We start from the raw sequence: 22,615 nt of genomic DNA, 5'->3' as shown, positions 1-22,615 counted from the left end.
TGGCCTAAAAACAGCTACTCCCACCCTATCCCCATCCCCCTCATTCTGGGCCAACTCCTTTGGCACAGGGCTCACTATTGTCTCCTTGGCACAAGTCAAGGTGCTGCTCTGACCTATAAACAGCCTTAATGCACAGAAGCCTCAGGAAAATCCTCTCCCTTAATTCCACATACTTTCTCCTTTGCTCCACTGCAAGTTGCAGAATCAAGCAAGACGGATTTCTTCACTGCGCCACCCAGGCCACCAAAGAGGGGAGTTATTAGTGGCTCCCTTCTCAAGCACTCTGAGGATGTTTTAAGGCTTTTCCCATTTGGGCTGGCATTCAAGAGCCTGTGTGAAGCAGCCCAAATGGCAGCGGAGACAGGCTCTATATGCGTAGATTTCGCCATGCTCATTCCCCAGCTTCTCCAGTAAAAGGAGCTCACATAAGCAGCCCTGGAAAGATCCCCACCCAAAGTCCTTTTGCCTATCAATCTGGGCAAAGTAGATTAATACTGGACTCAATAAGAGACATTAGCTTCATCCGCGCCAATAATAAGAATAGAAGAGACCAGATTCTGTACATGCTGCCATGTGACCAGCTTGCCACACAGTCAGAAAAGCCCACACAGGCAAGGCTTTTGCCATGGGCACTATGGGTTGTAGCCAATGCTAGCCTGGCTCAGAGCAGACCCATTGAAATTAAGACATGGTTTAACTTAGGTCCATGAAGAGTAACAGGTCTACTCTTAAGCTGGCTACAACCCCCTGTGCTCAAACATTCATGAGAGCAGGCCCTTGTGGGGGCTTCTGCCTCTTTCTCTAAGGATAATAAAGGTAAAGGGACCCCTGACCATTAGGTCCAGTCGTGGCTGACTTTGGGGTTGCGGCGCTCATCTCGCTTTACTGGCCGAGGGAGCCGGCGTACAGCTTTCGGGTCATGTGGCCAGCATGACTAAGCCGCTTCTGGTGAACCAGAGCAGCGCACGGAAACACCATTTACCTTCCCGCTGGAGCTGTACCTATTTATCTACTTGCACTTTGATGTGCTTTTGAACTGCTAGGTTGGCAGGAGCAGGGACCGAGCAACGGCAGCTCACCCCGTCGCGGGGATTCGAACCGCCGACCTTCTGATCAGCAAGTCCTAGGCTCTGTGGTTTAACCCACAGCGCCACCTGCATCCCTTCAATATTTAGGATTTTATTAAGGATAATAAATAGTGTAAAATGTACACAACAGACCATTACCTACCCAGGACCTGCAAGCAGGTGTGTAACGTGATCAAAGCCCGGTTGCCTTTTTGCTCCCACCCTCTTGGCTGGATGTGTGCCCAAAGCAAGCCCTCTCTCTGTCCCTCGCTGGCACTCACCATCTGTCGGAAGGCCTTGGAGTCCTTCGTCCGGGGGAAGGAGCGCTCAGGCACCCAGCGAGGCACCAGTCCTTCAGTAGAATTGGCCTGAGCCCTCTGCAGCTTGGCTAAGATAACCTTCTCCTCTTTCTGTCAGAGAGAAAAACAGGCCATGGAGGTGCAGACAAAGAAGCTGGGGAGGGGGCATGGGGAGAGGGGGGAGGCCCTTTCCAATACCCTCCCCTGGAATAAGGCTGCTCATCTTGGCCGGCCAGAGTTGCAGCTTCCACTGCTGCAGCTTTGGATAGCAGAATGCTCACCTTCCCCGTGAACCACACCTACAGGGCATAAGCAGCGCCCTGCTGGCTGGCAGGTAGGTCTTCTAACCCCCCACACCCTAGAGAAGGGGGGGGGAGGCAACTTTTTTGGGCCACGGGACACATATCAAATTTTGAGAGTATGCTGGGAGCACCAGTCACAAAATTGCTACCACTGGGGCGGTACTGCATAACACACAATGGCTGCCGTGGGGAATGTGGCATAACACAAATTTAGAGACTACCACCCCGACTTACTAATGGAAGGGAGGTATGTCCTGCTGTGATTCTGAGGGATCACACAGTATTGGTTCTACTTACACACACAAACATTTGCAGTCTAAAAGCAACAGGGAACCTATCTCAGTACCAGGAAAAATATACCTCAGAAGGTATATTCACATTTTGCTCCATAACTTTTTTTCTAGGAGGGCTAGAGGCTTCCCTTTAAAAAGACAGAGAAAACGGGGGCACCTGCCCAGGAGCCATGGTGGGAAAGCCTTTCATGACCCCTGCACAAGAGCAAATGACTGTGATATTCTTCCCCAGTCCCCAGCCCCTCCAGGACTCACTCGTTTCTGGCTGCAGCCCACGATGAAGAAGGTGTCGATGTTGTGCTCCTTAAGGTAGGCATTGCGCTCGCCCCCGTGCCCTGGCTCCACTTCGTAGTCCTCATTCAGGTACTGCAGCGTAGCTCGCGTAATGTGGATCCGCCTAGCACAGAACTTTTGTCACTCAGCCAAGTCATCTGGTGGAGACCCCCCTCTCCCACTCCCTCTGAGCCAAACCTACAACTGCCATTAATATGCACGAGAGGAAGAAGAAGATACCGGTCGACATGTAAGTGGTTTGGTCTCTGCCCACGAAGCTGGAGAGCAAGAGGCTAGAATCATGGAATCATAGAACTGCTGAGTTGGAAGGGACCCCGAGGGTCATCTAGTCCAACCCCTTGCAATGCAGGAATCTCAACTAGATCATACATGATAGATGGCCATCCAACCTCTGCTTTAAAACCTCCAATGAAGGAGAATCTCCCAACTCTCATGGGAGGTTCGATGGGCAATTGAACAGAAAGGTTAAGTAGGTGGGTAGTAAAATTGGAGGAGGTAGCAATAGGACTCCAGGGCATACAAAAGTGGACTAAGCTGAATATCAGGGGAAAGCCTCGAAGGTGTGTCTTCAGGAACTAAGGTGGGAACGGGGAACAGCATGGCTGAAAGCCACAGAGACAGGACTGGGGGAGGCAATGACAGGTGGCTTTTCATGGGTGCAAGAAGGGGAGATGAGAAGGGAGATAGTTGGGGTCAAGAGTGTTGAATGAAGGGACTAGAAGTGTGAAGAGGCTGCAGGCGGCAACTGGGAAAAGCCATTGGAGAAGTTTCAAGGGAAGCGATGGAAGTCTTCCCAGTCTTTGGTCACCTTCACCACACCTGGCCCATGCAGTAGTGGAGAAACTCCAGCCCACATGCCCTCATTTGTGGCCTGCAAGGCCACTTCAAGCAGTGGAAACAGGGCTTTGCAAGACTGCCAGGGATAAGCCGATGGCAGTGACTTTGCCTGCAAGGATTGACTCCAAACCATGAGGGCTGAATTGGGCCACTTGCTATCAGGTGCTTGTCAGGGTGGTCCACCGTACCCACCTGTCAAGCTTGGCCTGCAAGCTTAGATCCAGTTCCCCACCATTGGGTCAAGACCATGACCACCAGCAAGCTGAAGTCCTGGCCAAACCAAGCTGCTTGTTTATGCAAAACCATGGGGCCTCTCCTGGCACAGAGGTGGGCAGAACCATGTGAGGGGGCTGAGGTGGTCAGACAACATTGCCCCAGCAAAAATGCATCTTTGTGGCAGTGGGACAATGGCTGCTGTTTATAAATAATCACATCTCTTGCCCCATTTTTTGGATAACAGCAACCCCCACTTCCAAGCATCAAGGATAGGGCAGGGCCTTTGGGACAGGGAAGGTGGCGCCTATTGGACAGTGCTTGTGACATCTGTCAAGGGGGAGCTCACAAATTCTCCTCCTGCCTACCCACAAATACATGTACAAGCTGTTCAGCTCCACATGATCTGTCTCAGGCAACAGACACAACCCTACAGTTCCAGCTATCAACTCATTCCTCTTTATGGAGCCACCTCTTAGTAATTCCACCAACCCAACTTTCCCCTCCTTTTACTCCAAAGACAGAGACTTTGTGGCTCTCCAGCCACAAGTTCCAGGAATCCCTACTGCTATCATGCCTGACCACTGGCTACTACTGCCCCTGCCTTTATTCAGGCCTATGGGCACTGGACTTACCCAGCTTTGCCACCAGCCTCCATGTGGTTGGCCAGGGTGACATCATTGGACCAGACGTCAAACTGCCACTTGCGTAGCCCCAGCACTCCGCAATGTACACGCCCACTGTGGATCCCGACACGCATGTTCACATTCACCCCCGTCACCTCACGCACCAGCCTGAAAAGCATGAGGAAAGGAATTGTCAAAGCAAGCCTCCCCCTCTTCATACACCCATGAATTCACTTGTGTGAAGTAAGAAACATAGTCTGTGTCTTGCGTACAGGGGAAGACTGATTATAATACCATCAACAAAGTGTCATATTCATGCAGGGTACAAGAAAACAGGTCACTGCCCTTAAGGGTGACGGCTGATGTTAAAATGGGCAATGAAACTTCCTGCAAGTTGCCAAGGTGGGGATGGAGGTAAGAGAACAAAATAATCTAAGACCAATAGACAAGCTTTGGCTATACAATATTATTATTATTGTTGTTTATTTATTTGTACCCCGCCCATCTGGCTGGGTTTCCCCAGACACTCTGGGTGGCTTCTAACAAAGATTAAAAATACATTAAAATGTCACACATTACAAACTTCCCTAAACAGGGCTGCCTTCAGATGTCTTCTAAATGTCAGGTACAGTGGTGCCCCGCAAGACGAATGCCTCACAAGATGAAAAACTCGCTAGACGAAAGGGTTTTCCGTTTTTCGAGGTGCTTCGCAAGATGAATTTCCCTATGGGCTTGCTTTGCAAGACGAAAACGTCTTGTGGATTTGCTTCCTTTTTCGTAAAACCGTTCATACCCTGGGAATCCGTGCTCCGCAAGACGAAAAAATCGCAAGACGAAGCAACTCGCGGAACGAATTAATTTCGTCTTGCGAGGCACTACTGTAGTTGTTTATTTCCTTGACATCTGGTGGGAGGGCGTTCCACAGGGCAGATGCCACTACCGAGAAGGCCCTCTGCCTGGTTCCCTGTAGCTTTGCTTCTCGCAGGGAGGGAACTGCCAGAAGGCCCTCGGTGCTGGACCTCAGTGTCTGGGCTGAACGATGGGGGTGGAGACGCTCCTTCAGGTATATTGGGCCGAGGCCATTTAGGGCTTTAAAGGTCAGCGCCAACACTTTGAATTGTGCTCGGAAACGTACGGAAAATACGGAATATGGAGCCTCAAACACCTGTAGATTAATTTGTCACTATATCCATACCCAAAGCACATCTTTAGACCCTTTTATCAGTGGTTTTGTGTTAGTCAAGTTAAGATTTACCTGTGAAAGAAGACTTTGTATGCTTCTTTTTATTTTCTGTGTTTTTGTTCAGATTAGTTTTTTTTGGGGGGGGGGGATAATGTCTCTACGCATACATATAGCAACTACTTAGGACTTGACTGAGCCTTCACAGAAGTGGGACACCATTATAAACCACTGGGTTGTATTCAATGATGCCCTTCTGCTTGTGCAACAGACTTCCTGCTCCAGAGGGTTGAGGGACCAAAAAGCATCTTGCTGCTTTGACACCAGCTGCCGCTTTTGGATGGTGCAGTGTGGGGCACAGAATACAGCCACCCGTGACTTCAGATGCAAGGACAAAGCTGGCGGCATTGCTGGCTTTTATCACGCACCTCTTCACCTCGCAGATGCTTCTGCCTTACAAAAAATGGGCCTATAGATAAAGCATTTCGATCCTCTGGAAAGGGCTCCAGTTTCACAGCTGTCCATCGATAACCCTGTGGGGTTCTCCTTTCTCATTTCCTTCAGTGACACGGCACAAGCGCACAGGGCTTGGCACAGAGAACTGACACCCTGAGAAGACTTTGGCTTTTATGGGGGGTGGGGGTGTTGCAAAAAGGAAGTTTCTAGACCATATGGCTGTAAAGATAATCCTGACATTACATAGGCAATGCCTGGTGAAGTATGAAGTTTCTGAGGACGACGAGGAGGGGTGCTGAGGAATGGCCAGGAAGCAAAGGCAGGGCAAGGCACCTCCTCCCTCCTGCCACCCAAAGCAACACTAAGAACATTATGGGAGAATAACAGAAGCTTCCCCAACATGTATGATTTATTCAGTTCCACAATTTTGCATTTCAAGGAACTGAGATTAGATATTTCTGCTTCATAGCCCGGGTGATGCTATCTCATATAAGCTATTATCAAGCCAGGTTCCAACTGAATGCTGCAAGTGTGAAAGAGACACTAAGTTTTTTAAACCATTCAGTGATCTGTATAAATGGAGAAGTAACGAATCTGGCTTTCTGTATTGTGACCTGCGATAAAGAAGGATGTTGCCACCTGTATGTTGTGCGTCAAGCATATGCGCAAACTGCCACAGTCATGGCTGGTGTATCTCACACATTGTAAGCTGATTCAGATATCCTGATAAAACACAGCGTATCATGATGGGAACAGGCTGCACCTGTGAGGGTCACACCATCTCCATTCCTCCTCCAGAGTGGCCATGAGGGGGTGACTGGAAGATTTGGCAAGCTTGTTATTAACAAGCTTGACATTCCACCCAAAAGTTATTAACAAGCTTGACATTCCATCCAAACTTGACAATTGATTTTAACCAGAGTTTATCTGAAATAAGCTGTGGGTTAAACCACAGAGCCTAGAGCGGCGGTTCGAATCCCCGCGACGGGGTGAGCTCCTGTTGCTTGGTCCCTGCTCCTGCCAACCTAGCAGTTCGAAAGCACATCAAAGGGCAAGTAGATAAATAGGTACCACTCTGGTGGGAAGGTAAACGGCGTTTCCATGCGCTACTCTGGTTCGCCAGAAGCAGCTTAGTCATGCTGGCCACATGACCCAGAAGATGTACGCCGGCTCCCTTGGCCAGTAAAGCGAGATGAGCGCTGCAACCCCAGAGTTGGTCATGACTGGACCTAATGGTCAGGGGTCCCTTTACCTTTTTTAAACCATGAGTTATGAAGTGGGCTTACTTCAAACAAACCACTGTTCAGATTAACCACAGTTTATGATTTGGATATACTGATAAATTGTCATTAATCTGACTATTCAAGTCCCCTCATCCAGTCCACACTAGAGGTGGGGAGAGCACAAACACCCTAGGCTAGCTGGTGCTTGTTCCCATCACGACAAACCACGGTTTACCATACATCCAAACTAGCCCATTGTGCAATATGAAACAGTACACACACAATTTTGTGGTATCCTAGCCAATGAAAGCTTATGCCATAGAAAATGTATTAGTCTTTAAAAAGTGCCCCAAAGATCGCTGTGACAGCCTAAAAAGGTTACCTTTCTGGGAACTGTCACAAGGAACATGTTACATGCATATGGTGAGGCACTGACTATCCCAAGGAAGGCATGCAGCCCTCGCAAACCAAACTGCTTCCCCCTCTCACACTCACGAAATGGCCTCGATCATGTCAACGCCCATCTCCACGCAGCAATGGGCATGGTCCGCCCGCGGTTCTGGAAGTCCAGAGACACAGTAGTAGCAGTCCCCCAGGATCTTGATGCGAAGGCAGTGATTCTCCTGCCAAAGGGAGGAGGAGGAAGTCAGAAATACCACCACCCCAAACTCCAACATGCCCCTTCCAAGCATATCTCACCTCAGTTCATTTTGAATTTGAATTTTCACTGGAATTTTATTTACAACAAAACACGAACCCCCAATACATAAATCCACCATCATTAAACGTGAACATAACATACAGTGAGCATAACACTGTGGATATTTAAATTATAATTAGAAAAATCTTATAAGAAGTAAATAAGGAGGCCAGATACAGGATAAAGGAAGTCTTTTATTTGGTTGTTTGTATTGTTGTATGTTATGATCTCACCTCAGTTCAATACCTCTGCCCCTGCGCTACAAAAAGACCCTCCAGCAGCCAAAAACTGTACTTCTATAGGGGAAGTAAACTTATAATAATAAACAGAGTGTTGTGGGATGTGCCTTAAAGGGTCTTGCTTTGTCTACAGACAGAGGGAAGGAGGTGGTACCAGAGCTGGGGATTTCTTAACATGGCAACTGTGTTTGCTACAAGCACACGTGTAATAAGCACAAAGCTCAAGGGATGCTTAAAACATGCAGACATTTGCCAGAACCCCAACTGGGCCATATTCCTCCAATGAGCAGAGACAGATCATCATTCCCACACAGGTCAGCTGTTCCACTGGCCGATCCTGCTAGACACACTTACCGCAGCCAGCTTGTCAAAACGGGCAAAAAGCTCGTTCAGTGTCATGACCAGTTCCTGCGCTGTGCACTGGGACGCCAGGCTAGTGAAACCCTCAATGTCAGCAAACAGAATGCTGTTGGGGTGAGAAGAGACAGGAAATGAGCATACGAACTTGCAAGGGGGTCTCTGTCTTATCTGGCTTAATAAACCCACCCAGAACCCAGCCAGCATTTTCTCTCCTCGAGCACCCAGCGGCCCACCCGCTCAACGTCTTGTCAAAAAGCAAGTGCCCTGCAGTTTAAGTTTTCCATGTTTACAGTAGAATGGCCTTTGCTTCACTGACGTCCTTGCCACTCCTAGGCCTCGGTCACTCCCAGGCATGGGTGCACACATGCAAACACACACCCCATATCCCAATAGCTTGGTACCTGACATTGTCATGTTTCTGGATGTAGATCTTGTGGAACATCATGTCCTCCTTCTTGGTGTTGATGTCCTCCTTCATCTCCATGGCAACATGCTGGGGCAGCACTGATAGCAAGAGCCGCTCCTGCCCACCACCCCAGAGAGAAAGCCACATAAATACTTCCCTCAGAGCAAGAATGTTGACACAACACACCGAAATTAAAGGCACTAGTTTCAGCCTCGTCACAGATAATCCTCCCTTCACCCTTCTCTTCCAACCTTAACATTCCTTCTGTCCCAATTCACAATCCCCCAGACATTGCCAGACTCTCAAAATTCTGGCATCCTCTCGTCTTCCAGCAGCCTAATGCCAGCCACACAAGATCAGGAACTGAATGGCCAAGCTGGCCCTTTAACTGGCAGCCCTGCCCACCAAGGCTGCAGCCCAACCCTGGCCCCCCACAATGACTCCTCACCTGCTGGCGGTTTTCACGTTGCAGGTGTAGCCGTGCCTGAATGTAGCCCCGGGTCTCTTGGAAGGCCTGGCGCTGCGACACCTCAGCTGGGTAGTGGGTGCAGATGCCAATGACGTTGGTACACAGGAATATCAAAATGTTGGCTCCAAGCTGCAAGCAAGAGAGGGACCCAAGTGAAACGCATACTGGAGCGGGGAAAGAAGTTACCTGCTTCAAGCAGTTTTCTTTCCCAGCAAGCTTTCAGCAGGAAACCTAGACCTACTAAAAAGCCCATTCATCTTCAACTCCAGTTCCTGACGTTTGTGAGGTGGACCACCTTCCCTCCACCTGAGGAGCTCTTACCCTCTGCTCCCTTCCCTAAAGAATGAATCGGGAGCTTGGTGCAAGCCAAGGAGACCCTCTTGGCCCATAATGGAGTCTCATCCTCCATTGCTGCCAGGATACAAAAGGGGTCCCAATATTGTGCCTTCGGGAGACAGAGGGTGGGGAGAGAAACAAGCAAAACACAGTTCCCTAAGGGTTAAGGCAGGGCTAGGGAACCGAATCTGACCACTGGGCCACACTCTTACACCCCTCACAGGCAGTGCTTGTGCAGCACTTTGAAAAGAGCTTTTGGATATTAGACCATTGGCTGTCTGTTCCTAGAAGCCCATTTTAGAGCACCATCTTGTCCAGCGCTTTGCAGGCACTGTTGATCAGCTGACCAGCAATACCTGCTAATCCCCTTTTGGCAGAGCCGGGTGTTCACCTGCCTCACACCTGACAGGTGGCTGCTGCTGGGGGAGGTAATAGGCAGCAGCAACAGCCCCTTGGCCTTATCCACTCTGTTGCAGGAGCGCTGTGGGTGCCGCATAGCCTGGCCTGCCTAAGCTGAGCCTGCTCTTCTGTTGCCATAATTGAAGGAAGATTAATCTAACAGCCTGCTTGGTTTCTGTTATGTGCAACAGGGAGGCACGGTCTTGTCTTTTGCCTCAGGCAATGACACATCTTGGGCCTGGCCTGCCTCCAGGACTCACCTGCCGCTGAGCTAAGGTGCTGCAGAGAACTGGGATGGTGCCGTGGATAAAAGGGTGAGCTGCAGGCCAGGAAGTTGCCAGCTGAAATCTCACTTCAGCTCTTTAACTTGATATCATTTAATTGATTAATGTTTTCTAGGTACTGCCCAAATATTAAGAAAACACCCTAGCCTCTCCCCACCAGCTTACAGTCCAGATGACATGATGGAGAAAGGGATTGGGAGGGAATGGGCAAACAAACTGACAGAGGCACAGATTTATTCAGAAAAGTTGAGGGCATGGTCCATGGTCACATGATGCAGCCGCCATGTTGAAGCCAAGCAGGCCTGGACAGGACCTGGTTGGGAGTGTGTTTTATCATGTATTTTATGTTTTGCTAGAAACTTCCGAGAGTGGCTGGATCAACCCAGTCAGATGGGTGGATGATGATGATGATGATGATGATGATGATGATTAGCTCCACAGGCCATCCCCAGCTCCTCCAGTTAACAGATCTCTAGTTGGTCTTGGAATGGGGAAGGCCTAAGATTAGGTGACAGGGCTGGGAAAGACCTCCGCTTGAAATCTTTGTGCAATTGCTGCCATACCAAGTAGGTATGAAAAAGAAATTGTCAGACCTGGTCTATGGCCGACGTCTATTCTCAGGGCAACAACCTCAATTAGAGACATTTCAACTGATTCATCAGCTGAAACTCTTATTTGATTAACCTATTAATTAAGTTTGTGTGATCAATTATGTCTGCATGCACATTTGCAAACAGTGGCATTAAGGGGGAAACAATGTTCCTGAAGCAAGATGCATTTTTTTGGCAGATAACAAAGCAAGTGCTATTTTAGAAGAGGCATTTCCTTGAGTGTGCGCGCATGGTTATGTGGACGGGAGAGACAACGACTCTTCTTTTACAAACATAAGAAACACAGAAAGCTGCCTTATAATAACAACAGGAAAGACTATTTATCAACTGAGCCCAATAATGCCTACTCAGAGTGGCAGCATTTTTCCATGAAAAATGGAGATGTCAAAGATTAAACCTGGAACCTTTGCAAAGCCTGTGACCACTCCTACCATCTATTGCACTTCTCCCCTGCATTTTTTGGTAAGAAGCTGCATTAATATACAATATGAAATACAACTTTAAAATCTGCTGCCTTGTTAATCAGCGGCACTTTTGCGCGCGCGCACACACACACACACACACGTAGCTGCACCTGCTGTTCCTTGGTCACTCTGGACTTTCTTAGTAGCTCATGCTCTCTCTCCATGCAATGTTTGTCACAGTGACAGGTACTCAGTATCCTTGTAAGCTTCCTGGGCAGCTTGGGTGAATTCGTTCTTACTCTAATACAGTCAATAGGTGACACCAATCTGTAATCTGCCCTAAGCCATTGAGATAGCATGGGGGGAGTCTAAATAATATATATGTAAATAATGCACAAGCTAAGGCTTCTTCCTTGGTCACCTAATAGTGCAATGATAACTGGAAACAGGATCTTAACCCATCTGCTTGGGGGTCAGCTGTGGGAGGCGGCAGGTGAAACCTCCACTCTATAAATGCTGGAATGCTCACAGGTAAAGGTGTGCTTATTACTGCAGGGCACTGATGGTAGGTTCTAGGGATGCTGACAGCATGATGAGTCTTGGAGCACAAACGTCAACAGCGGGCTCTTTCCCACAATGCCACTACGGTCTGATGGCTCTGATCTCATCTCACCAAGGTCAACCAATCCTCAAGGACCGCCTCTCCCCATGTGAAGTGACCCAGACCCTGCGATCATCATCTGTGCCTCCTCCGTGAGAGGTCTGGAGGGCAGCAACACGAGAACAGGCCTTTTCTGCTGTGGCTCCTCGCCTGTAAAATGCTCTCCCCAGGGAGGCTTGCCTGGCACCTTGGCTGCGTTGTTGTTGGTCCCCCCCCCTGTATTTTTGATGGAAGTCACCCAAAGTGGCTGGGGCAACCCAGTCAGATGTGAGGGATATAGGAAATGTATTATTATTAATCTTTAGGCACCGGCAAAGCATTCCTCACAGGCTTTTGGCTAATAAACAATCTATGGACTTTTAAACTTGGGGGGGGGGAGAGCATTGTATTTTTGTGTTTTTATATTGTAAACTTTGGTTTCTGATCTTTGTATGAAGGGTGGTATGGACATGTAATAAATAATAATAAATAAATCCTGACCAGAGTTTTGAAAGGTAGCAAAAATGAATGCCCACTAGGATGTCACTAACTTATGGCAGACAGTGACTGGGCCACTTATAGACACCTCCAGACTCCAAGCTAATTCCCCAATTGCTGCTGCCAGCACTGGATCGTTGAGGGTTAACTCTAATTTAGTTTATGAGTTGAAGATACAGCAATAATTCCAAGCATCATAGGGGAGCTATTTGTGTGTGTGTGTGTGTGTGTGTGTGTGTGTGTTTCTAAAAAAACCAGAAATCCACAGCAACCCAAAGCTTGAAAGTAGTTATTTCTTTCCTCCTGCACAGAAAAGGCTGATGTGAGCAGCTGTATCCTTGATCCTTTTTTGGAAAGGAGCACTGGAAGGCTGAACCGAGGAGGAAGGGGAACCAAATGGAGCTGTGGATGAAACCCAAGCAGGCCGTGAGGTTACACTAACAGCAGAAGCAGCTGCAAACTGACCACTACATTTGCCTCTCCGTCGCCAGTGGCAGCGCTCATCAATCTGATAACTTTGCAGACGCAGATCCTTCTAGTTATTCCCAGAAGTGAAATGCTGAAAGTTGGGCTAACCAAAGCTAACAAACAGTGCAAGAACAGGAGAGATCTGGGGAGCAGTGGGGGAGAAACAACCAGTGAACTTGCGGATTTGAGTGTTTTAAAGACCCTTTTCTAAAACCATGTCAATAAAGGGGCACAGATATAAATCATCGAGGGAGTCTGCAAGCTGCCAGATCATTATTCTATGTAGGCCACCCTCTTGTGGCCTCTTTCCTTTCCTCCCATTTTCTCCTCTCCACACACAAACATTACACATTTTAGAATTATGCCTCATTGCCACTGTAGTGTTCAACATCACAATTTTAATGACCCGTGTTTAAGAGGTATGTTATGTAGTAGTTCAAAAACCTAATTGCAATGCAATTATGTAAGTTTTAGACACACTGAATTTGACGGATTTCAAAAGGATAAAAATACAAAAGAAATGGGTAAATTATACTGCTCCATCCTAGGGCCAAAGAAATGGAAACACAAAAAGAGGTGATGGAACTGACTATTAAAATTATGGTTAGCTGAACTTCTGCATTTACCAGCTGAATAAATGTGGACATTTAAATTACACCTTTGCCTTCATCTCTGCAGCAAACAGAGCATCAGGGAAGTAAATTCAAGGCTTGGAATGTAAGCATATAAAAACAGCTTTATCCAGCCTAATGTCCACCAGATGTTTTAAAACTACAGCTCCCACAAGCCCCAGCCAGCATGAACAATAGCAAGGGATGGTGGTAGTCTACAACATCTGGAAGGTACCAAGTTGGGGAAGGCTGATAAAAAGGTCACCATAAATCTGGATGCTACACAGCACTGACTCTGTAGCACTAATGATACAGTGATGACAGCAGGTAGAGATGCTTAGGCATAATGTGTAGATATGGTTCTCTGTGGAGTGCAGACCATAATTAGCACATCACTCTCTAAGGTACAAAATAGGTAAGACTTTGTCTTTCATGGCACTGATTTATAATATGCAACTGCTGGACAGCAGAGAACTCTTTATCATACAAATTGTTCTAATTCACATTCAAATGCCTGATTTCCTAATTCATTCAGAGAAAAGGGGCAACCAAAATTATCAAGAGCTGAAGCAACTCCTGTATGAGAAAAAGGAACAGCACACCAGACTTGTTAGCTTAGGGGATTAAAAAAAAGGCACGTAAGGCCAGGGAAGGGCAAGGAGAGACCACCAGACAGGTATATAAAATTATGCAGGTGGGGAGAAAGAGGGCAGCGGTTTCTCTCTCATTGTCCTTGAGCCACGAGGTCATCCAATGGTTGCTGGGAGATTCAGGACAGACAAGGCAGAAACCTTCTTCACCCAGCGATATTTAAGCTATGGAAATGGCTGTCATGGCTGTGGCCACCAACCTGGATAGCTTTAAAAGGAGGTTTGATAAACTCATGATGGAAAAAGGGACTACTAGTCATGCAGCAACAAGAGGCAGGAGACTGAGGAGTCCAAGTGGGCAGCTTAAAACTGCCCCAAAATATCCAACCACCCCACCACAAAGAACGTTCCTGTGTTAAGTAGAGGATCCTGTGGACGTGCCATCAGATTCTGTGCTGGGAAAAGATGTTCAGTGCTAGTTCTGGCCAAACAAGATCCCCAGGCGTTCCTCTGTCACCACCAAGCAATGAAAAGCAGGCAAGAACCAAACAGATATGGGGCAGAAGCAAAACGAAGTTTTCACACACAAGGCTTTAGCGCCAACAGCCAAGCTAACCGTGTTATTTGGGGAACTCAGGAAATGGCCCACTTCCAGAAACTGGGCCAATCCCACAGCATGGGGAAGAGCCACAGGCAGGCTCCTCCTATACAGTGGTGCCTCCAAGACGAAATTAATCCGTTCCGCGAGTCTCTTCGTCTAGCGGTTTTTTCGTCTTGCGAAGCAAGCCCATTGACGGCTTAGCGGATTAGCGCTATTAGCGGCTTAGAAAAAGGGGGGAAAGGAAAAAAACCCCGCAGGAACTCGCAAGACATTTTCGTCTTGCGAAGCAAGCCCATAGGAAATTCGTTTTGCGAAGCACATCCAAAATGGAAAACCCTTTTGTCTAGCGGGTTTTCTGTCTTGCGAGGCATTTGTCTTGCAGGGCACCACTGTACTACCCAAAGCTGCTTCTACCAGCTTAGGAAGGGGCCACAGATTCATGTTCCCACGCAGCTCAACAGGAGAAGTAGGTTGAAGGCCACTTGACTGCTCCCCCAACAAAAGCCTGAAGCAATTACCATACGAGTCCCCGACTTGGCAGCCTTTTTGTTTCACACCCAAGGCCTTTGCCCAATTAGTGTACGGTTTCAAGTGTGCCTTTCCTCAGCTTCCAAGGTGTTTCTTTGTCCTCAAGGGACTCATTAATCCAGGCCTCCTCCGCCCTCACTCCTTCCCCCTTACCTGCTTCCAAAGGAAGGAGTCCGCCCTGTTCTGGTGCCAGGAGATTACCAGGTGCAGCACAGAGAGCAAGGCTCCAGACAGGACTGCCACCCGCATGCGGACGGGCAGGAGGGTGTAGATGATGTAGATGAAGAAGACACTCCACCAGACGCCCTCGGAGGCACTGCGTGGCGAGACCAGGAGAGTGCCCAGGGCCTGCACCCCGCACAACGCCCCAATGACCAGGTAGCTCACGGCCCACATGCAGTCCTGGTGGAAGCCAGTCCGGTTGCAGAGGACCATGAGCGAGAGGAACAGGGCGGCCGCCACGGCCAGGGCAGCGGCATAGGGCACGCGGGGAGTGCCAGGCACGCAGTGGAACAGCAGCATGATGCCACAAGCCAGCACCAAGACTCCCATGAGCACCGTCAATGAACTCTGGTTCATCTGGAAGAAGTAGCGCTGGTAGAGCCGCTCCAGCTTGGCCGAACGGAAGCGCTTGGAGCGGAACACTTGCAGCAGGCGCCGGCCACAGTCGCTGGCCGAGAGCCCCTTGGCCTCTCCGCCCCCGTCCTCGAAGCCCAGGTCCACGGCTTTGAGTCCAAGGTCCCCAGTGCCAGGCGGGGGTGGCGGCGCCGCCTTCTTGCCATAGTGGTCCTCCTGCCACGAACAGTTCAGGCCCAGTCCCCCGCTGCCTCCGCGCTCCAGCTCCGGGTCCTGCAGGCAGCTCATGTAGCGAGGGCCACAGAGCGCTGGGCGGTGGCGCTTGGGCCCATTGCGCTCCCCCCAAGCAGTCTTCCGCTCGTCCACTTTGGGCACCAGGATGCCGCTAAACCAGGACATACTGTGGGGGAAGGGCATTAGAAATAAGAACAGGCAGAGCAAGGGAGAAAGTCAGCTGGGATTGCCTCTCTGAGAGGACCAACCCCACATCGTTCCCCACACAGCCCAGTAAGGGGAGCAGTTCCTGCCATGGGTCCCTACAACCTAGAAGGAGGTGCTTTCTTTCCTTGCCGGACACAAAGAAAATCAAGGGAAGAATGAAATCCTGATCATTAGCAGACCACTGGCAAGGAGGGCTCCACCAGTTCCTGGGCAAAGCTATTCCCCTCTCTACGGGAGGCTGGGCCACAGAGGCAAAGCACACAGGGCACTGGGACGTCTCCAGTTTAGGTAACAAGGATGGCGGCCACCAAATAGGATGCACTTCAAGCAGGGCAGCCGGATCAGTGCCAGGGGCAAGGCTTGTGTGGCAAGATACACAAACCAGAGGTGCCTAACGTAGAGGTGGGACAAGGGAAGCAGAGCATCCACATTCTTGAAAAGAGCACCTTGAGAGCCTGCAGAGGGAGGGTTCAGATTTATTAGGGGTCGGTGCCAATGCATCAGAGGCTGCCCTCTCTGCCTTGGGGAGATTCAATACCTGGAAGGCCGCTGGGAACTGGACACGAGGAGGCGACATGGATCCCCGTAGGGAAGGCAAAGAAGCAGCAGTGAAGGGCGTCTCTTATTTCCTCTTCAACATTGAGCGGCAACCTGTTCAAAGAAAAGAAAGCAGTCAGGCTTGTTGTTCATCCTCGATGCTCTTCCAAGGCTGAAGCCCCCATTGCATCCCATTCTCCTGCTCTCTGGAACTTGAGACTGGATATTTCTCTACTTGCCAATCTGTGGTTACCTTCACACATTCTCTTTTGACTTCAAGTTCTACTACAGACACTTCCCCTGAGATGCAACTAGATTCCCACCAGGGTATGACACACACACACACACACACACACACACCGTGCATACTTTATGCTGAGTGACGCAAAGAGGATATCTATCCCTTTATTCCCCTTCCAACAAGGATGACAGTATGAGCGCGATGCTCTAACTAACAGCCCACAAACACAAGTAAATACAAACTGCTTTGTTTCAAAAGGACAGCTCAAACAATTCGCTTTGTAACCTCAGGTTGCGTGGTGCTGACAGAGGGAGACTTGCAGGTACTCTGGTCACTGAACCATCTGCTGCTGATACTGGGAATCAGAAATATGTGCATTCCCCCCCCCCCGCCCGACCTACACAAAAAGCAGCTAACAGAGTCTGGGGGTGGGGTGGGGGTGGCTTGCTTCAATTTAGCATCCCCGGTGCAGCAAAGTGGAGGACAGGCAGCAACAGTTGTCCTACCAAGGTCAGCTCCAACAAAAGAACAGTGATCAATATGCTAATCTCTCTTTCCTTCTTTAAAAAGGCTGGCTTCTAACATTTCAACCCACTGAAGAAGGACTAAGGAGGGGGGAAACCCCCAAAAGGATGGTGCTATGCGGATGAGGAGGGGTTTGTTGCAGAAGGGAAAACCTGCTTGATTCTTAATCCCCAAGATCAAGGAAGGGAGCAGGGAATGGGATTAGCCCCACCCCAACAGTGTACTTGCACACTTTCTGTCAGTAATTCCTCCAGAGAGAAAGTGAAAGTGCTGCACCTGGAGAATTAGTGGCTGCCTGAAGCAAAATCTCCCTGCGCATTGCTCTCACCAACATAGATCCCATGGGGAGGGGGTGCTATACACAGGTCCCCTCTCTATACGCATCCTGCCCATTGCAACAATAAGGGGACAGAGGGGATTGTTGGCATTGATCAAGGCCTTACAGAATGCTGTTGGAGGGGGTCGGGTGGAGCTAGGCCACTCTTAACTGGCAGGTTGAGAAGGCATGTGGCATGTTGGTGGCAAGGCAACTGTGCCCTCCCCCCCTCTCTCTCCCCTGAAGTGGGAAGAGTCTTTAGCGAGTGTCAGCCTGGCAGCAAAACCTGGTTCCTAACATTTCATCACACTCTTAAGAGTGCCCAAGAAACTGAAGCAAAGGTGGAGTTATGCAGATGAAGGGACCAAATTATTCAGAGACATCTCAAGGCAACACCACACTCCTTGGCTGTCACTAGAGGCAAAGGGAGAGGACCGAGAGAGTGTTCACACGTGCAGCAACCCACCAATCTCCACCAAAGCCCTTGCAAATCACAAGTCCTTTTCCCACACTGCCCATCAAAATGGTATCTCTGCACAGCGAATACACACACACACAAGCATATGGATACAAAAGTTTAAAACGTACAGTGAACACAGCCTACAATATGCAGCCTTCCTTATGAAGTCCAGAAAACTCCAGAAGTTCAGATCAGACCCCACTGGTCTCCGACACTTGCTGGCTCACCTGATCCACGCATCAAAGATCCAGAACACAAGGTGAAAGGAACTATATGGGCACAGCTCAGTCCAAACTCAGTTTACTTGTCCACTAATTCCAGCTCACCATTCTGCTGCTCTCTCAGCAATGCGCCCTTCCTCTTCTCCAAATGGTGTGGAGTTTTGCCCAGGGTGCAACAGGAGAGATTTCAGAGGCCAGGGAAAGTTTGGGGCAGGAGGGGCAGCGGTGCTAGTTTCTGGCAGCTGGGTCCTTCCTCTGGTTTAGCTTGCCCATTCACTGCAAAACCAAAGTGGAATAGTTTTCCCCTTTCAAACTCTATTTGTCTTGAGTGCCAGCCAAACCAGAGCTTGTTTTAGCTCCAACCCCTTCGGAGAGCGATTCCAGTGCCCTCCCACACTGTTCTTATCTGCATCCATCCAGGGAGATGGCGTCAACGTCATGACATCATTGCCCTTTACTGTAGGAACACACAGGCAGGCTTCAGAAGCTGGACCCCTCTTCCCCTCCCCTCCAATCCCCACACACAACACACACACACACACACACAGCAGGAATGGCTTCACACACACCAGCAGCACTCTGACGCAGCCTCCTGGGCTGTGGGAAGCAACAGCCAACAGCACATGAGGACAGCTTTGTGGCAAGCGGAGGAGGTCAAGGGGTGCAGGACATAACCCATCCAGGGGGAAGCCGGGCTGAAATAAAACTCAAGTATGCGGGGAGGAGGAAGGGCTTTGGTTTAATAGCAAGGTTTATTACAGCTCAGCTCCCCCAGCATGGATTCCCCCCTCCCCACAACCCCCCCACATTCGTAAGTGATGCAATAACGAAGCATAACAAAGTGATACAACAGCAACAGCATCTTCCTCCTTGGTTCAGCTTTGCATCCTAGGAAGAACACATGCCCCCTCGCATAGTCACTTTTACCCGACTCCCTGCAGCCCAACACCCCTCACTCAAGAGCCTGTTCCCTATAGCACAGCACCCTCTGCCTTGCACCAGGTTATAGGTCAACTTCCTTTCCCTTTCCATTCCCTTCTCCAGGTCCCACTAAGGGGCTTGGGAGAGGTGGTTCCAAAGTTCAATGGGAAAAGAGCCCAGAGCCCCACAGAGACTCTCAGCCCAGAGACCCCCTTCCCTCTGCCTGCTTTAAAGGGGAGACACCGCCAAAGAATAAATAAGTCCACAGCTCACAATACAGAGGCTTTAGGGGAAGCCCACCTGCTCCTCCTCCAGGTATGTAACCTGACCAGGCTGAGAAGCTAAGCTGCCCAGGCCAGTCCACATTCGGGAGCCAACCAATCCCTGCAGAGGGATCCCAGAAAACCAATCCTGGGGGAAGCAGAAATGGGGAGAAAGTCCTACCGCGTTCAGCCCTTACGAACACAAGGAAGCTGAAATCTTTCAACTCTGGGAGTTGCATTATCATTAGCCTTTTCTCCTGCGCTCTGCAAGCACCCTATTGCCTCCCCACCTAATTCAATAGCCAGTGTTCCAGTCGGGGGGCAGCCATGGAACTTTCCCGGCTCTGGGCAAGTGCGCCCCCCAAGGGCCCCGCATCGGCCGGCTGCTGTGCGCACCTGTCCCCACGCCCCTCCCCCCCCCCGCGCCCTCTTGCATTCCCCGCAGCCGCCGCGGATCTCTGGGCCTAAAGAGCGCCCCCAGCCGGCGCGCTTGGACCCAACCAAACGCGTCCCCTCTCCTCCCGTGCGCCAAGTCGCCGTGGGGACGGCCTAACTGCTGCCACCCCTTTCTGCTCGTTGCGCTGCCATCCCTCTCGGGACCACCTCCCCAGCTAGCTTCTCCCCGCCGCACCCCCGGCAGGCCCGGCCTTTCTGGACGCGGCGGTTCCCAGAGCCAGCCTCCCAGCGCCCCGCCGCCCGGCTCCGTGCGTCCTCCGGGGCGCAAAGCGTATTTCCCCCTCGGAGAGATCTTCCGTGCTCCCTGCGCGCTCCGGCTTGCTCCCGTTCACCACCTCCGCCACTACCACTCACCTCCGGGTGCTGGGCCGCCTCTGGGCACTGCAGGGCCCTCCTCTCCGGCGGGTGGGGCGGCGGGGGGTGTAGCAAGCAGCGATCTCTGGCAAGCAGATCCTTCTGCAGCCCCTCGCTATCTGTTTACACCATGCGCCCCCCTCTCCGTTTTCGCCTCCTCTCCATTCCTGCCTGCCTGCCCGCCCGCCCGCTCTGGGCCCGTCCCCTCCTCCCCGCGTTGTCCAGAGTAAACGCCCTCTAGCCCGGATCCACAAGGCTCGCCCCGCTCCGTGCGCTCCTGACCGGGATCGCCAAGCAGGAGGCCTTAAAGGCACAAGGTCCCTTTTGTCGCCTTCCCTTCGCCTGTTGCGCGGGGATGCGGGGGCAGTTGGCGCGGGGGAAGCAGAGATGCCGAGGGAGAGAGGAGCTGTGATTCCAGGCAGAGAGGGCGCTTGGCAACGAGAGGCGGCGGAGGCTGCCCAAAGCATGGGCACCTGCTGCAAGCAGGCAGAGCGGGGGGGGGGGGGCAGAGAGCGGCAGCTGGGCCCAGTGGTGCAACCCGCCTCTCCCCACTCTGCGCTAGATGGATTCGCTCGGCTCACACGCGTGCCCGCCGGGAGATACACGCAACACCTACCGCCCGTGGGGGCGACAATCCCCGGTGTCCTAAAGCACAACTCTTGGCTACAAGGGTCTCTGAGGCTCTCGCCTCTTCGTACGCACATTCCCCCCACCCCAGCATAAAAAAATCTCCCAATCCCAGGACACTCGTGGATCCCAAACTCTTGTCGCCTAGAGGGGGAATCTCTTAATGCCGTTTGGGTTTTGCTCAGGAACCACCTGTTGTTGCCATCTCTTAAACCAGGACAATCCCTCTCCCCTCTGTTTTTTTGCTTATTCCCAACGCACAACAGAAATATCAGGCTGAAAGTCTGTGCGGATTTACCTGGGAGCCAACCGCACGGAAAACAACGGCATTTACTTCTAAGTAGGCATGCCTCTGCCAGCCGTATAAGCGTCCACCCGTTTGGATGCCCACGGCTTCAGTCATCAGATACACTCCATCCATCAACAAGTGGCTCGCCAGCCTGTTTGGCCCAACTTGGAGGCCGCTCTGCTCCGCTCCAGATCCCGATCCCAGGCAATCTCTCAGGGCTGGTTTGAGTCTCTCTCTCCCCCCCCCCCCCCAGCTTGCTAGCAGCATACAAGCAGAGGAAGGGAAATGGTTAGTGAGCAGCTTGCCCTTGGCATGGGGACAGTGCCAGGCAGAGGACAAGCCCTAAATCCTTCTGTTCGTGCCACTCCCTTAGTTTGTGCCAGCGAGGGAGAAAGGGGAAGGCAGGCCTCCCCGTGGCACAATCCTCCGAAGAGGTAAGCTTAATTGTTAATTAACCGTGAGTCCCACGGGGCCAGGGAAGTGCCCGCAGTGGCAAGGATGGCATTTTGTTAAGGGCACAGTGGAGCGGTTCTTCCAGGGCACCTGCCCCTGTGCCGCTGGGTGTGTACAAAGCCTCCACTCTCTCCCTGCTTTGCAGATTGGCTTGGCTATGGAATAATGCCACCAAATCTCCTTAACCGAGTGACTTATTAAAGCGCTGTTTGGGGAGTGATTATCCCCTGCGCAAGAAGCTCTGGGCTTCCCCTGGGCCTTCTTGCTTGGCTTCTCCCCAGGCAAGGAAGAGGGGAAGGGGGTGTGAAAGGCATTAATTGATTCCGAAGCCTTTCTCCTGAATGTTCCATTGCATCATAGTTGATGGCAGGGGGATTAGGACTGGGTGTCATGTGATGGCCTTAACCCTTCCCAGACTGTAACTGGACACAGAGAGAATCAAGAGCCAGAAAATGTGGCAGAAACTCGTCACATTAACATATCTTTGGTGCCTCTTTTCTTTTCTTTGACTGCGTACACATCATGCATTTAAAGCACATTGTTTCCGCTATGTCTCCTGGGAACTGTAGCTTAACCCTCACAGAGCTACAGTTCAGAGCACCCTTAGCAAAACTACAGTTCCCATGATTCTTTGTGTGAAGTCATGCACTCTAAACTTGTCTTATGTACACAGCCATTGTCTTCTTCGTCATCTCCATTCTTCCTGGTGGAGCTCTAACATGGCTACTCTAAATATATGGATGCATTTTAACTCCTTTTCTAATAACCGAGTATGGAAGAAAATTCACCAGATTGTGAATTTGACATGGTGTTTTCTTTGCAAGTTCCCTTTTCACCTGACTGGTGGCAGTTATTTGGAGTCAAGCTTTCTAACTCCTGCTCCAATGAGTGTCATAGGAGAGTGTTTTCAAGCAGGGTTTTATGAAACCCTTAAGATTCATGAGCATCTGCTTACACAGGTTCTGCAAACATTATCATTGTCCCACTTCAAGGACATCACC

General features: G+C 50.5%; 1 protein-coding gene across 3 annotated transcripts in view; it reads right to left on the bottom strand.

Annotated features, from left to right (window-relative positions):
* ADCY6 (adenylate cyclase 6) overlaps window positions 1–20,727 on the bottom strand; it is a 48,823-nt gene extending 28,096 nt beyond the window's left edge. The window contains exons 1-11 of one of the 3 annotated variants that reach the window (XM_081844331.1): window positions 20,246–20,727; window positions 18,159–18,527; window positions 16,490–16,602; window positions 15,088–15,910; window positions 8,944–9,093; window positions 8,491–8,612; window positions 8,084–8,195; window positions 7,286–7,413; window positions 3,941–4,099; window positions 2,217–2,358; window positions 1,349–1,477 (exon numbers count right to left, since the gene is read on the bottom strand). In XM_081844331.1, the coding sequence (XP_081700457.1) occupies window positions 1,349–1,477; window positions 2,217–2,358; window positions 3,941–4,099; window positions 7,286–7,413; window positions 8,084–8,195; window positions 8,491–8,612; window positions 8,944–9,093; window positions 15,088–15,909 (1,764 nt within the window). In that variant the 5' untranslated portion in view covers window position 15,910; window positions 16,490–16,602; window positions 18,159–18,527; window positions 20,246–20,727. Of the gene's footprint in view, window positions 1–1,348; window positions 1,478–2,216; window positions 2,359–3,940; window positions 4,100–7,285; window positions 7,414–8,083; window positions 8,196–8,490; window positions 8,613–8,943; window positions 9,094–15,087; window positions 15,911–16,489; window positions 16,603–18,158; window positions 18,753–20,245 lie in introns of those variants that run through there. The other 2 variants (XM_081844333.1, XM_081844332.1) reach the window with 2 other exon arrangements.
* Between the last annotated feature and the right edge of the window lie 1,888 nt (window positions 20,728–22,615).

This window comes from Podarcis erhardii, assembly GCF_964252035.2.
Source record: "Podarcis erhardii genome assembly, chromosome: 2".
Lineage (NCBI taxonomy): Eukaryota > Metazoa > Chordata > Lepidosauria > Squamata > Lacertidae > Podarcis > Podarcis erhardii.
Note: the sequence above shows the minus strand (reverse complement) of the source record. Positions and strands in the feature narration are given on the sequence as shown.